Genomic DNA, 15,433 nt, shown 5'->3' with positions numbered 1-15,433 from the left:
AGGCTGGACTTTTTTATTTTGAGCGTGTCTGTCTTTACTCCTTGTTCCACTGATATATAAATACTGGCTGGGTCCACATGTCAGCACGACACTCCAGCCAGGCTCACACTCTGCTTGTATCTCATTATCAAGGTAAGATATGCACATACTACTACAGTATAGCTTATTGATTGGAGTATACTGACTTTTTTTCTGGTTCAGGAGAACGTCCTTAGCATTTCGATCCAATAGATATCAATAGACAATAGAGAACTTGAAATATCAATAGAGAACTTGAAAGTGCTCTTGATTTTCTTTCTGCCAGATGAACGTGTTACTACTCAACATCCTGTATCTCATCCTACATATGGCATCGAGCAGCCAACATGAGACCATTGTGACTCTCATGCCAAATGGTGACTGTTTATCTGTTTATCTCTACCTATGTCTACTTCTCTTTACAGATACACTATCTACTTCTGATTATATAACTTCCGCTGTCATAATATTCATATTTCGGAGACACCTTGTATAAAAGGTGTTTTAACATGGAGGCTATACTAAAACAGTGGTGGTCATGTGGTTCCCAGTACTTGTCGTCATGGTGGATCGAAAGGTCTTCACTGAGACGCAGGTCCCTCTGCGATGTGGGGACTACCAGGACACAGAGGTGATCTGGAGGAATGGCAAGGAGCGTCTAGAAAACAAAGGGAACCAGATAAATGTGGAAGTGGTGGAGATGATGGGAGGGAACTACAGCTGCCACAACGCTGCCGGAGACTACCTCAACCACACGCTGGTGTTGGTGCAGGACATACCATCACCCAACAGAACGAGACGCGTCCTGGAGAAGTCACATGACACAGATGGTGTGTGTGTGTGTGTGTGTGTGTGTGTGTGTGTGTGTGTGTGTGTGTGTGTGTGTGTGTGTGTGTGTGTGTGTGTGTGTGTGTGTGAGAGAGAGAGAGAGAGAGAGGGAAAGACAGAATCAGATAATCATTTTTGTTATTGGGTTAACCTTTTTACACAGAGTACATCAGATGTTTGGCGAAAAATTATAGTGGAATATTTCATTGCTCTTGGAAGAAGACCGAATATCGGATGTCAGCAGCTGTTGTTTTTGTCCAAGTAGGACGGTAAGTCTTCAAACACACGCAGTGGATAGTAAATAGAAACAATAGTCGGCTTTCATGTACTTGTGTTCACATCGTTTGATCTTGTCGCATGAAGTTGAAACGCAGCACAGATGCTCTCTTCATTGACTCCCTGTGAAGAGCTTATGATTTGTTGTTATGTTTGGACCTGAGGCTTCTCTCAGAGAGAGGGCTCCAAGGCTAACCAGGAGATTTGTGTTCCTCATCTAGCACCATCTCTTGCTCCGAAGACAGTGATGGTGAAGGCCTGACCTGTCAGGACCGGGATAGTTGCCCCTTTGCTGAGGAGTTGTCCCGCATCAAACTCACTGTATACTTCAGGACTAACTACCTCCTAGAGGACTACACCATCACACCCTTCTACATCCGAGAAATAGGTACAGTAAGGCCAAGATTCACGTGCTCCACACTCATTCACTGGAAACAGCAACGTCACATCATATATAAGTTAATATACAGTACATCTCATTTCATCCTTGCTGTATGTTGCTCAGTACATCATAGGATTCACACGGCCCCCCACTTCATCCAATTCAACCCTTCAGAAATATTGATTCTGTCTGGTCCTCCCTCCTCAGTGAAACCAGACAAGATCGACATCACCAAGGTGGAGGGGAACACATTTCAGTGGGGGTACCCAGCGACATGGAGCCGCCCCTGCCCTTACTTCCCCCTCACATTCCGAGTCAAAGTGGTCCAACACGAGGCAAGCTGTGACTCTAAGGAAAAGGTATACGCACATTTTATCCTTGGAATCCCCAATGTCTTGATTTACACTCTAGTCTGTGATACATGGCCGGTCTGTCTAAGGTAGGGCGGCAGGTAGCCTAGCGGTTAAGAGCGTTGAGCCAGTAACTGAAAGGTCGCTGACTAGGTGAAATGTGTGATGTTCCCTTGAGCAAGGCACTTAAAGTTAAGTCGCTCTAAGTCGCTCTGGATAAGAGCATCTGCTAAATGATGTAAATATAAGGTGATGGTACCATCTCTCCTCTTTGATAGGTGTTTATAAGTGAAACCAACATAAATGCAACAGAATTCACTGTTCGTTCCAGCTACAAAAAATATTGCTTCTGCCTCGGGGCAAAGGATGACCTGGTTGACTCCCAATGGAGCCAGTGGACACGTTATGAGTGAGTCTAGACTATTTCACTGTGTCCTGCCCTCTAATACACAACTTCATTAGTAGTTAAGAGTGTAAAAAAAATCAACAGCACTAAACTGTGCAAAGATGAAAGATTTGTGACTGGTGTGTCTTTGTACAACAGGGTGAAGAATAAACCTAACAAACACTGACAGGTTTGATGGCTCCTTATCACCCATAAATCAAAAACATTCCAATACTTACATATATTTTTTAATTCAATTGTCATTTGTAGAAAAATGTCTAATTTCTGTCTCTATTGTAAAAAGGTAAGGAAACCCAGATGAAGACCGACAACATACCATCACTCAGCTTCAACCAAAACATCCAAATATGGAATAGGCTGGTCATTGTACAGAAACAAATATTTGACATTATACTGAAGACATGTTATGAAATGTAGCTAGTATACCATGTGTTGGGATTTTTATTTATTTATTTGTAAAAAATTCTGAAATGTAATTACACCATTTATTTATGTTACTCATCTCTTTTCCAAGACGGTTTTCATTGCTGTAGCACGAAGATGTTTGCATAAATGATTAAATAGACGCAAAAATAAAAAGCTACTGCACACTGATTCACGCTCATGTTCATTTGTTTGCATCGGAATCAACAAAGCAAATCATTTTTAGATGACTTTAAGAAACTTGGAACAGGTGAGTGTTTACAATGGGTACACTAATTAAAAACTGACGAGACGACTGGGTGTAAAAATCTGACTACAAAAGTTTATTTTCTAAAAAGTGTCATCTTTTATTTACAGTCGGGATATGTTCACAACAGGAATCCGGTGTCCGCTTGTTAAAAAACATGTTCACGCTGTCCGACACCCCCCTACGTACTTGGACAGTGAAAGTTAAACTTCTAATTTGGCACTATACTCAAGCATTTTGTATTTCAGATCAAATGTTTTACATGAGGTGACAGCATAGAATGTCACCTTTTATTTTAAGGTGTTTTCTGTTTTACCGTTTAGGAATGAATGCCCTTTATGCATCTAGTCCCCCAATTTGAAGTATTTGGACAAATTCACTTAGTGTATTAAATAGTCAAGTGTATTTGGTCTACATTCCTAACGTGCCATGACTACATCAAGCTTGACTGTACAGACGTTTTGGATGAATTTGATTCATTTCTATTGTGCACAACATAACCAAAACAACCAAAAACATCCAACAGGTTTGTAGAGTCACAAGCTTGATGTAGTCATCGCGTGCTAGGAATATGGGACCAAAATACTACACAAGTGAATTTGTCCTTACTTATGACACCTTCAAATGGGTGGGTGGGGGGCGGGGTAGAGGGCTAGATACATAAAGTGCTTTCATTTCTAAAAAGTAAAAACAGATGTATAGAAATACCACAAAATAAAAAAGGTGACATTACGGACTGTTGCATCATATAAAACATGATCTTAAATCCAAAATTCTGGAGTATAGAGCCAAATGAAACATTTTAGTTTCACTGTCCAAATATATACATAGGGGAGTGTACAACAGTCTGCAAATGACATCTCACAGTTTCCTCATCTTTTACAAACCATGTGACTGGGAAGCAAACTTAACTGGAGGTAACAAATATGACAAGCTGAGAACTAAACAAATAATAGTTTGACAAGTGCTGCTTCAGCAACAGACATGAGTTACCATACATACTGAAATGTTGGTTATCCAAGTGTGTATTCAGCAACAGACATGAGTTACCATACATACTGAATGTCGGTTATCCAAGTGTGTATTCAGCAACAGACATGAGTTACCATACATACTGAATGTCGGTTATCCAAGTGTGTATTCAGTGCCTAAGATGCATGTAGACAGAGTGCACACAGCTTGGTAAATGATAGTACCAAAGACAGTCCAGTATGAAGACAGGCTAAAACAGCTTCTCCAACAGAAATCCCCAATCACATCCGTAGAAGATGTCACGGCGACGTTGACTAGCTAAGCTCGTTTAGAAACACGTCATCGGGTCTAAAGGCCATCAAATCAAAGGCACTCCTTCGATATAAAGTTTTGGACGAAAATTGAAAATGTGTCAGTTTGTCACAAGGTTGGAGTAATAGCATGTTCAACTACCTAAGACATTGGCTCGAATCTAGGTTGTGCCTTTAGATTGAGAAAACATGTACCGCTAAGGAAGAATTATTTCACTTCTCCCATTGACGTCTCAAACACCTAGTCTGTTTGGTCTGTTTCGCAAGCGTTTTCCGGAAGCTCGCGATGTTGCGCCTCTGGGTTTAGAAACTCTGTGAGAGTACTTTAATTTAACAACTGAAATGCTTATTTAAATTGACCTTTGCCACCTGACATGAAGGCGGCAAAACATGTCCTTTACAAGAAAACAAAGAAGTTGGTCTGTAAAATAAATATTTGACAATCCAAAACAGAAAAATAACAGAGTAAACAGACGTGTTCATATCCTCTGATAGCAGTTGATCTTTAGATTATTGCATAACTTTGCGGGATGACGTGAGAGCATTGATGCTCTAGCGTTAGAGCCAATAAAGCAAAAATGTTGGCAAATATTGAATTAACCTAAATACTGTCAAAGACTGTTCAATTGCCTCTTAAAGAGAATACTAGTAACAGATACAAATGGGTTTGATTCCATGTTCAGAACCATATCCATTCTTCCAACTATCCAACTGAAAACAATACAATTCTATTTCCAAATAAACCTCATACAAAATCTGAGAAGTTTAGTGTCTAGTGCTTGTGCTGAGTCTAACACAATGCCTTTCAAATTTTCCCACCCACCTTCAAAAACATCATAAGTGCCTTTTTCCAACTTATTTTCAATCATTCTACAGCAAGTATAGTTTGGTTCATTAACTTCAGTGGCCTTAACATTTGCCTGAGTATATGACAAAAGTGTTCAGCTCAAATCAAAATTCGGTCAAATGCATAATAATAATAAAAAATACTGTTTAGCCACACGCAAAGATACAGTGCCTTCAGAAAGTATTCACACCCGTAGACTTCCTCCACATTTTGTTGTTACAAAATTGGATGAAAAATGTCATTTATTTTGTCATTTATTTTGTCAATGATCGACACAAGATACTCTGTAATGTCAAAGTGGAAGACAAATTGTAACATTTGAAGAAAAAAAAAATACATATATATATATATATATATATATTTTTTTAAATTATTATTCTACATTATATATATATATATATATATATATATATATATATGTGATTACATAAGTATTCAACCCATTGAGTCAATACATCCACACCTGGATTGTTCTTTTTAAAATTCTTCAATCTCTGCCAAGTTGGTTGTTGACAGTCATTTTCAAGTCTTGCCATAGATTTTGAAGCAGATTTAAAGTCAAAACTGTAACTAGGCCACTCAGGAACATGCAATGTCATCTTGGTAAGCAACTCCAGTGTATATTTGGCCTTGTGTTTGAGGTATTTGTCCTAATTTGTCTCCATATGTCAGTTGAAAAGCAGACAGTCAGGGTTTCCTCTAGGATTTTGCTTGTGCTTTGCCTGTGCTTAGCTCTATTCAGTTTCTTTTTATCCTAAAAAAACTCCATAATCATGGCTGATGACAAGCATACCCATAACATGATGAAGCCACCACCATGCTTGGATTTTCCCCAAATATAACACTTTGTATGCAGGACAGAGTTCATTTCTTTGCCACATTTTGTGCAGTTTTATTTTTGCAATGCCTTACTGCAAACAGGACACGTTTTTGAATATTTTTATTTTGTACAGGCTTCTTTCTTTTGACTGTCATTTAGGTTAGTATTGTAGATAACTACAATGTTGATCCATCCTCAGTTCTATCACAGCCACTGTTTTAAAGTCACCTTTGGCCTCATGGTGAAATCCCTGAGCGGTTTCCTTCCTCTCTGGCAACTAAGTTATAAAATACGCCTGTATCTTGGTGACTGGGTGTATTGATACACCATCCAAAGTCAAATTAATAACTTCGCCATGCTCAAAGGGAAATTCAATGTCTGCTCTTTTTTTTTACCCATCTACCAATCTTTGTGAGGCATTGGAAAACCTCCCTGGTCTTTGTGGTTGAATCTGTGTTTGAAATTCACTGCTCGACTGAGGGACCTTTTAGATAATTGTATGTGTGGGCTACAGCGATGAGGTAGTCATTCAAAAAATAATGTTAAACACTATTATTGCACACAGAGTGAGTCCATGCAACTTGTTAAGCACATTTTTACTCCTGAACTTTAGGCTTGCCATAAAAAGGGTTGAATACTTACTAATTCAAGACATTTCAGATTTTCATTTTTAATTTGTTTAAAAAATTAAAAAATAAGATTTCCACTCTGACATTATCAGGTAATGTGTGTAAGCCAGTGACAAAATCTTTACGGAAATCCATTTTAAATTCAGACTGTAACAACAAAATGTGGAGGGTGTGAAGACTTTCTGAAGGCACTGTAGATGTTATTTCCAGGCAGGCATAGCTGATGTCAGTACACAATGACATAAACTAAACTGCCTGTTGGACAACATCTTCCCTCTCCTTCTGAAACGACCTCTGTGACAAGCAGCAGCATATGGACATCATCCAAATAGAGGCCTAATCCACCTCACTGGTTAGTTAAGTCTGATCAACTCTACCTCAGTGTCAGGTGCACTCAGTAAAAGTCAGTTCCTGTGCTAGCTTCACCATCTCTACTTGGTATGGTGCCATAAGGGAGAGAGCCGGGGGGGAGAGAAAGAGAATATGCAACGGTATCAGTATAGAACATGTTCATATAGCTACAGATGATAAGAGTCACTACTCTGAAAGAGCGATTGGATGAAACCTAACAAAAACCATTGAATGTAAACTGTGTACCGGTATGTGTACAGTACTTACCGTGTGTCTCCCGGTTTGTGGATAGGTGACAGAACTGTTATACTGAAGGTAACAAAGGATTTCAGAGATGAGGGGGAAGAACAGAAATCAAAGAACAAGCCATACAATGGGAAACAGCTCCCAGTCAGAAACAGGCAGTAGTAGTTTGGTGAGGGCTTCAGTGTCCAGCACTGTTCCTGGTTGAGGAATGACCATCCCTTCACATATCCACAGCAATGCTCTCACTGGCTCTGTTTCTTTGACAGATACCTGCAGACATACACCACGACAATGGTCACAAAGCTATCTTCATCTACCGACGACTCACTCAGATAACATTTTAAAAAGTCAGTATTGCAGCAGCAAAAAAAAAACAGGAAACTGAATTAGTTACAGAACAATATTTCAGTAACGTTACCTCTCCCAATGCTTGTGGTTGAGAAAAGAGAAGTCCTCCAGTTTGGCAATCTCTTTAAGATACTGAGACAGTTTGAAGAGCTCTTTGTCTTTCTCGCGGTTTAAGTGCGCTTTCATGAATGGACGAATCTAAAGGGGGAGAAAAAAGAAAACAAACATTGAAAATGGCTTCTATAAGAATTAACGCCATAATAACTGTCAACTCAAAAGCCTCAAGTAGGCTTCGGTTGGGTAACTTACCGTAATACTGAGTCTCAAACAAACGCTGGTCTCTTATAAATGGGCCGGCCATCACATTTTTAGCAAATAAACGCCAGTCTCTAATAAGCGTTGGGTCCCAATGAAGTGTAATTACGCTTGCAATGCATTTTGTTTGAAATTCTACCGGAACAGTCCAAGCATCAAATCCAATTTCATTGGTCGCATACACGTTTAGCAGATGTTATTTCGGGTGTAGGGAAATGCTTGTATCTCTACCATGTGCCGAATGATTGAGCCCTGCATGTCAAAACGCAATTCTGTGTATGTAAACAGCGAGGAGAACTGATTAGTTCACCCCTTTCGTAACATTTACAATGCACTCGAAAGCCAAAACAGTGTTATTCAGTTGTGATGTAATAGATATTTTTTTTTATTTTTTTTTACAAAATCGATAGATAAATATCAGGATATATTTGTTTTGACAATATTGCAACATTATTTTTGCACTAGTTGACTGTTCCTGCACCAGAAATGTTTGCTAATTTATAAATTGAAATATTACATTTACATAAGTATTCAGACCCTTTACTCAGTACTTTGTTGAAGCACCTTTAGCAGCGATTACAGCATCGATTCTGGCACACGTGTATTTGGGGAGTTTCTCCAATTCTTCTCTGCAGATCCTCTTAAGCTCTGTAAGGTTAGATGGGTAGCGTTGCTGTCCGTTCGGTTCAAGTCCGCGCTCTGGCTGGGGTAGTCAAGGACATTCAGAGACTGCATCGTCTTGGCTGTGTGTTTGGGGTCGTTGTCCTGTTGGAAGGTGAACCTTTGCTCCAGTCTGAGGAACTGAGCGCTCTGGAGGTTTTCATCAAGGGTCTCTGTACTTTTCTCCATTCAGCATTCCATTTAGCTTCGACTCGTCTGCCAATCCCTGCCGCTGAAAAACATCCCCACAGCATGATGCCGCCACCACCATACTTCACTGTAGGGATGGTGCCAGGTTTCATCCAGATGCGACGCTTGGCATTCAGGCCAAAGAGTTCAATCTTGGTTTCATCAGACTAGAGAATCTTGTTTTTCGCTGCCTTTTGGCAAACTCCAAGCGAGCTGCCATGTGCCTTTTACTGAGGAGTGGCTTCCGTCTGGCAATTCTACCATAAAGGTCTGATTTGTGGAGTGCTGCAGAGATGGTTGTCTTTCTGGAAGGTTCTCCCATCTCTACAGAGGAACTCCAGAGCTCTGTCAGAGTGACCATCGGGTTCTTGGTTATGTCCCTGACCAAGGCCCTTCTCCCCCGATTGATCCGTTTGGCCGGGCAGCCAACTTTAGGAAGAGTCTTGATAGTTCCAAACTTTTTCCATTTAAGAATGATGGAGACCACGGTGTTCATTGGGACCTTCAAAGCTGCAGACATGTTTTGGTACCCTTCCCCAGATCTGTGCCTCGACACAATGCTGTCTCTGAGCTCTATGGACAATTCCTTCGACCTCATGGCTTGGTTTTTGCTCTGACATGCACTGTCAACTGTCAACTTGTGTGTTGTAGACAAGTGTTTGCCTTTCCAAATCCTGTCCAATCAATTTAATTGACCACAAGTGGACTCCAATCAAGTTGTAGAAACATATCAAGGATGATCAATGGAAACAGGATGCCCTCAATTTCGAATCTCATAATAAAGGGTCTGAATACTTATGTAAATAAGGTATATAATTGTATTATTATTAATACATTTGCACAAATTTCTAAAAGCCGTTTATTGGTTTCTCATTATGGGGTATTGTGTGTAGATTTTTTTGTTTTATTCAATCCATTTTATAATAAGGCTGTAACATAACAAAATGTGGAGAAAGTCAAGGGGTCTGAATTCTTTATGAAGGCACTGTAGAATCGTAAGAATCCCAACACGTTCTATCTAGAGGTCGACCGATTATGATTTTTCAACGCCGATACCGATAATAGGAGGACCAAAAAAGACGATACCGATATTTAAAAAAAATGTATTTGTAATAATGACAATTACAACAATACTGAATGAACACTTACTTAATATAATACATCAATAAAATCAATTTAGGCTCAAATAAATAATGAAACATGTTCAATTTGGTTTAAATAATGCAAAAACAAAGTGTTAGAGAAGAAAGTAAAAGTGCAATATGTGCCATGTAAAAAGGCTAACGTTTAAGTTCCTTGCTCAGAACATGAGAACATATGAAAGCTGGTGGTTCCTTTTAACATGAGTCTTCAATATTCCCAGGTAAGAAGTTTTAGGTTGTAGTTATTATAGGAATTATAGGACTATTTCTCTCTATACCATTTGTATTTCATATACCTTTGACTATTGGATGTTCTTATAGGCACTTTAGTATTGCCAGTGTAACAGTATAGTCCCTCTCCTCGCCCCTTCCTGGGCTCGAACCAGGAACACATCAACAACAGCCACACTCAAAGTAGCGTTACCCATGCGGAGCAAGGGGAACAACCACTCCAAGTCTCAGAGAGAGTGACGTTTGAAACGCTATTAGCGCACACCCCGCTAACTAGCTAGCCATTTCACATCGGTTACACCAGCCTAATCTCAGGAGTTGATAGGCTTGAAGTCATAAACAGAGCAATGCTTGAAGCATGGCGAAGAGCTGCTGGCAAAACGTACAAAAGTGCTGTTTGAATGAATGCTTACGAGCCTGCTGGTGCCTACCACTGCGAAGTCAGAATGCTCTATCAAATCATAGACTTAATTATAACATAATAGCACACAGAAATACGAACCATAGGTCATTAATATGGTCGAATCCGGAAACTATAATCTCGAAAACAAGACGTTTATTCTTTCAGTGAAATACGGAACCGTTACATATTTTATCTAACAGGTGGCATCCATAAGTCTAAATATTCGTGTAACATTGCACAACCTTCAATGTTATGTCATAATTACGTACAATTCTGGCAAATTAGGCGGCCAAAACTGTTGAGTATACACTGACTCAGCGTGCAATGAACGCAAGAGAAGTGACACAATTATACCTGGTTAATATTGCCTGCTAACCTGGATTTCTTTTCGCTAAATATGCAGGTTTAAAAATATATACTTGTGTATTGATTTTAAGACATTTGCGTAACAGGTAGTCTCCTCATGGAGTGCAATGTAATCAAGTGGTTAGAGCGTTGGACTAGTTAACTGTAAGGTTGCAAGATTGAATCCCTGAGCTGACAAGGTAAAAATCTGTCATTCTGCCCCTGAACAAGGCAGTTAACCCACCGTTCCTAGGCCATCATTGAAAATAAGAATGTGTTCTTAACTGACTTGCCTAGTTAAATAAAGGTATATAAAAAAATTGGTCAAATCAGTGTCCAAAAATACAGATTTCCGATTGTTATGAAAACTTGAAATCGGCCCTAATTAATCGGCCATTCCGATTAATCGGTCGATCTCTAATTCTATCGGCACCTAAGTATTGTGATAATATTGTATCATGAGGTCCCTGGCAAGTCCCAGCCGTATTATTCAGTATTTTTGGACATTTTTGTAACAGAGGGGTGCAGAACCCCCTTCCACCCTCCCGCTCGGGGGATCCGGGGGTAATTTTATTGTAGAACGACTGAAACAGTCAGCTCTGGTGACTTTCAGATAGCATATTAAACACATAAGCCATGCCAAAATGTTAAATGTTTAGAATTACTGTAGATTTGCTTTAAAACTGCAACGTTTTCTCTCAGCCTCATGGGGGGGAAAAAATATAGAATACCATGAGCTTAGATATAAAACTTCCCTCTCTGCCCCATGGCAAAATATGTAGAAACATTAGAAGTTAACAGTTTTGTCTGACCTTTCGGAGGGGGGGACTTTACTAGTGCAGTACTGAGACTTGACTAGGTGAGGTCTGAGGAGGAATGATGAAGTTCCTAATATGTATTCCGTACCAGTGACTGGCGTTGTCTTGAGAACGGGTGCATTGTGTTTTGTGCGCAGGCATGTTTGGCTGCTGCAGTGGCACATTTATTTATTCGTAATTTTACCAGGTAAGTTGACTGAGAGCACGTTCTCATTTACAGCAACGACCTGGGGAATAGTTACAGGGGAGAGGAGGAGGATGAATGAGCCAATTGGAAACTGGGGATTATTAGGTGACCGTGATGGTTTGAGGGCCGGATGGGGAATTTAGCCAGGACACCGGGGTTAACACCCCTACTCTTACAATAAGTGCCATGGAATCTTTAATGACCTCAGAGAATCAGGACACCCGTTTAACGTCCCATCTGAAAGAGGGCACCCTACACAGGGCAGTGTCCCCAATCACTGCCCTGGGGCATTGTAATATTTTTTAGACCAGAAAGAGTGCCTCCTACCAACACCACCTGGTTTCCCATCCAGGAACTGACCAGGAACAACCCTGCTTAGCTTCAGAAGCAAGCCAGCAGTATTATTGCAGTGTGGTATGCTGCTGGCATACAGCTAAATAACCTTTAGAACGGTGTTCAAAGTAGTGAGCAATGATTTTGCCATGGCGCACCGCCACAGCTAAATGAATGCAGCGGATACACTCATTTTAAACTGGCTATAGAACTGATTGATGACAAATAGCTGGTTCTTAGCAACATGTAGAGCTAGAAGAGCAAATCATAATGCAGTGGGCTGGACTTTCCATATTTCGAATGGTAATAAATGCCAGTCTTCAATACGTGTCTGTCTCCAACAACCGCGGTTGAAGAAAATAAACACCCGGTCTATTAAATGAATGGACGTTTTACCATAACTTACCTTCAGTCCGTTCTGTGGGTTCATGAGGAAATTTCTGCCAATGTCGTCGAACATGATGGTGTTCCTCTTGCTGTAGAACTCACTGTACTTGCCCCATATCACCCCGAGAGGCTTCACCTGAAACACACCCAACATGACAGACTAACTGGAGACACAGTTACATCAGGCGAATGGGACATGAATCAGTGGGATTTATGAGGTTGCATGCTCCAATGTAGGACGACTCACCTCCACTACACCCCTCTTAGGTGTGTGCACTGTGATCATGGCTGCACTGTCCAGCATGAAGGTGATCTTGTAGTTAGGGTTGTCTGTCACTCCTAGCTCCTGAGAAACCAGAGGGTACAGTGAGACAGTCACATACACAACAGGAAGGCAACATCTGATCTGATGCTCTACACTACAGGTCAACACAGGCACTGATCCTCAATTTGTATAGTCTTGCTGTGAAAACATGCTGTGAAAACTATTTTGGAGAAACATTGCCCTCTTCTGGCCAAGAAAAGTGTCAACAAGCTAAAGGGAATTTTCAAAAATGTTCTGCTTCATTTTCATCATCTTCAGCACCACGTGAAAATTACACGTTTCTATGTTTTGTAGTAAAAAATGTTAACATTTATCTTCCTCAATTTTTTTTTGCTACAAAACATAGAAACGTGCCATTTTCACATATGGTGATGGGGTGATGCTGGAGCTGAACATGAAGTTGAACATTTTGGAAAATTCCCTTTCACTGAGATAGATACAAAAATCTAAATTTCAGAAGGGAATACATACTTTCATTTTAGCATCAATCCACTTCATACTCGTGGCAGCTAGAACAAGAAAACTAATTAGGGCGAGTTAACTTGAACTTTCCATTTACTTTTCCAAAATCAAAAAACAAGGAGTTTGGTACTTACACCAAATTACAATGTCATAGTCTTCGAACGCAGAGGTCAAGAACTCATGGAGAAAAGGCCTCATGAGCTCTTGACCTGTCTCTGCACATGACTTGTGATCTGGAATGAAACAAATCAGAGGAAAACAGTCAAAAGTTTGAAGAATCTTATCTTTCAATAATAATCAGAATTCTTAAACAAAATCAACAACAAAAAAAATCACATTTTGAAATTGTGTAATTATGCATTTAACCAGGAAAAAAACTGATTTTCTCAGGGCAGTTTTGATATCTTCCTACACACCAAACAATGTGTAGTCCACATCTAGTACTAGCAGCCTCTTTCCTTCCCTGGGTGGGTTCATCTCCTCCACTTTGTAGTCTTTGACACGGCGGGCTATCTTGGCCAAGTTCTCCTCTCTAAAGGAGCAAAGTGCATGGCATACAGTTAAAATAAGACATTGAACCAACTATGAGACGTCTTAGAAAACTTACCATAGAGTCAAGCAACGTTTGAGCCAAATCAATTACTTGTATTACTGGAGCTACAGTATAAATTAGTTGTCTCTGCAAAGTCCTACTATACCTGTTCTCTACTTCAATCACCTCTTCTTCAATGTCAAAGTCATTGACAACGTCATCATTCTCTGGGGGAGGTGCTAAAACGTCTTCCTTCGCAAAACAAAACACAAAGTGATTGAGTGTTACGAGGTCTTTGACATGCTAAATATAGGACGACATTGCTTCTGGTATACTTCTGTCTGGAGTAGATGGAAGAGGAACCCACCAGACTCTCCTCTCTGCTGCCCATCATCATGATCTTGGTCTTGGGTTTGAGCTTCAGTGAGCCCAGCTTCATGTCATCCTCTGCTGGTTTACCTGGGATAGAGAGAGAAATATTAAAACACAATGACTCAAGACAACGCAGAGGTCCACAATGGTGACATTTTCTATTTAAAAAAAAAATCACACGTTCCACTTGCAGCTAGCGATGGGAGTTTAGGCGACACGGGTGTCTTCCAAGTCGAGAATGAATAAGGTATTGCCGTGCTTACGGCGAAATAGCAGCCTGTTATCAACGGCTATCACAGCGAATGACGAGTCGTTTGAGTCCATCAGCTAGGTCTTACCTTTGACTTTTAATCCTAGGAGTTTCTGTCTCTCTGGAAGAACCCCAGTCAGGGACTTGATAGACTGCTTGAGGTCCAGCACAGTGTCCTCTTCAGAGAGTGTACTGATGGAGTACTCCTGTCCACCCCATTTAATGATCACAGACACAGACATGCTGGCGCAAACCTCAGACACCTGCACGAGAGCAGAATGAAATCCATCAGCTAGCTAGCTACCTACCTACATCTAGACACCATGACAGGATAGCAATCTAATGGAAATTGAATGCTTCGTTTACTTTGCAATGAAAATAAGTGATAAATGAAGTTTAATAAAGCTCCCATGTGTTAGCTAGCTATATTTGGCCATCCCTAACCTAAATAGCGAACTAGGTTATCTAGCAGAAATGAATCAGTGCAGTACCTTTGTAGCTGCAACATTCAGCCCATTCCATGCAGTAAAGTAGGCTAGACGTTAGCTAGGTAGCTTGCAATTATCCGCAACTAATCAATCACTCAGACAAAATCGGATTAAATGATTATTGTATAAACGCACATACTGTCTGGCATGACTAACAAGCAGGCAGTAGTAACAAAACACAGCATTCGTGTCTCTCATTCATCCAACTCCAGCTAGCCACTCAAGCTAGCTAGCAAGCTAATTCAAGGGCCTGCCATACATGGACTGTTGTTAGCTAGGCTATTTGTAGAATAGCAAAGACAATCCGATGCGTATTCATACCTAAACAATTGCGCTGTGTCACAAAACCCTTCGTTTATGTGGTGTACAGGAACACGTACTAGCTACGATGGGGAATAAATTAATAAAGTAGGTGATTTCTGAAAACTCATTCAGCGTTGATTAATCAGCAATTCTTCCTTTCTCCCAATGATGCCCGGCCCGGTTTGTGACCAAGCACGCTTGGTTTGCGCCTTCCTGTGAGTGTTGTCCTACTAAAAT

At 40.4% G+C, this 15,433-nt stretch overlaps 2 protein-coding genes across 5 annotated transcripts; one reads left to right on the top strand and one right to left on the bottom strand.

The window, feature by feature from the left end:
• On the top strand, positions 1 to 2,854 carry il12bb (interleukin 12B, b). Of its 2 annotated transcripts, none has more exons than XR_005035009.2 (9): positions 1 to 132; positions 305 to 395; positions 570 to 848; positions 1,010 to 1,115; positions 1,344 to 1,510; positions 1,712 to 1,863; positions 2,186 to 2,263; positions 2,399 to 2,429; positions 2,544 to 2,854. XR_005035009.2 is itself a non-coding variant. In XM_036937824.2 (9 exons), the coding sequence occupies exons 2-8, from the start codon at positions 305 to 307 to the stop codon at positions 2,424 to 2,426; spliced, it is 954 nt and encodes a 317-aa protein (XP_036793719.1). In that variant the 5' UTR covers positions 1 to 132; the 3' UTR covers positions 2,427 to 2,429; positions 2,544 to 2,854. The 2 variants fall into 2 exon arrangements, 1 of the variants encoding a protein (XP_036793719.1); XM_036937824.2 differs by having other exon boundaries at positions 2,133 to 2,263.
• Positions 2,855 to 3,005: 151 nt separating this feature from the next.
• Positions 3,006 to 15,433, bottom strand: LOC110537791 (ubiquitin-like domain-containing CTD phosphatase 1). Of its 3 annotated transcripts, XR_005035008.2 has the most exons (12): positions 15,215 to 15,425; positions 14,494 to 14,668; positions 14,151 to 14,242; positions 13,950 to 14,035; positions 13,668 to 13,783; positions 13,386 to 13,484; positions 13,261 to 13,298; positions 12,712 to 12,810; positions 12,484 to 12,600; positions 7,525 to 7,652; positions 7,128 to 7,376; positions 5,998 to 6,940 (listed from the first exon to the last, which is right to left on the bottom strand). XR_005035008.2 is itself a non-coding variant. In XM_021624177.3 (11 exons), the coding sequence occupies exons 2-11, from the start codon at positions 14,645 to 14,647 to the stop codon at positions 7,349 to 7,351; spliced, it is 957 nt and encodes a 318-aa protein (XP_021479852.1). In that variant the 5' UTR covers positions 14,648 to 14,668; positions 15,215 to 15,433; the 3' UTR covers positions 3,006 to 7,348. The 3 variants fall into 3 exon arrangements, 2 of the variants coding, with proteins under 2 accessions (XP_021479852.1, XP_021479853.1); XM_021624177.3 differs by having other exon boundaries at positions 3,006 to 7,376; positions 15,215 to 15,433; XM_021624178.3 differs by having other exon boundaries at positions 3,006 to 7,376; positions 14,897 to 15,375.

The sequence above is a fragment of the Oncorhynchus mykiss genome, chromosome 12, assembly GCF_057628025.1.
Source record: "Oncorhynchus mykiss isolate SJ-2025 chromosome 12, ASM5762802v1, whole genome shotgun sequence".
Classification (NCBI taxonomy): Eukaryota; Metazoa; Chordata; class Actinopteri; order Salmoniformes; family Salmonidae; genus Oncorhynchus; species Oncorhynchus mykiss.
Note: the sequence above shows the minus strand (reverse complement) of the source record. Positions and strands in the feature narration are given on the sequence as shown.

Bases quoted from the DNA above. Each gene is read 5' to 3' on its own strand.
- il12bb (XM_036937824.2), top strand. From the start codon at position 305: ATGAACGTGTTACTACTCAACATCCTGTATCTCATCCTACATATGGCA. The intron at 849-1,009 runs GTGTGTGTGTGT...CTTTTTACACAG, and splicing joins GAAGTCACATGACACAGATG to AGTACATCAGATGTTTGGCG. The intron at 1,511-1,711 runs GTACAGTAAGGC...CTCCCTCCTCAG, and splicing joins CTTCTACATCCGAGAAATAG to TGAAACCAGACAAGATCGAC.
- LOC110537791 (XM_021624177.3), bottom strand. From the start codon at position 14,647: ATGTCTGTGTCTGTGATCATTAAATGGGGTGGACAGGAGTACTCCATC. The intron at 13,299-13,385 runs GTAAGTACCAAA...TTCTTGTTCTAG, and splicing joins CTATGACATTGTAATTTGGT to CTGCCACGAGTATGAAGTGG. The intron at 12,601-12,711 runs GTGAGTCGTCCT...GGTGTGTTTCAG, and splicing joins CTAAGAGGGGTGTAGTGGAG to GTGAAGCCTCTCGGGGTGAT.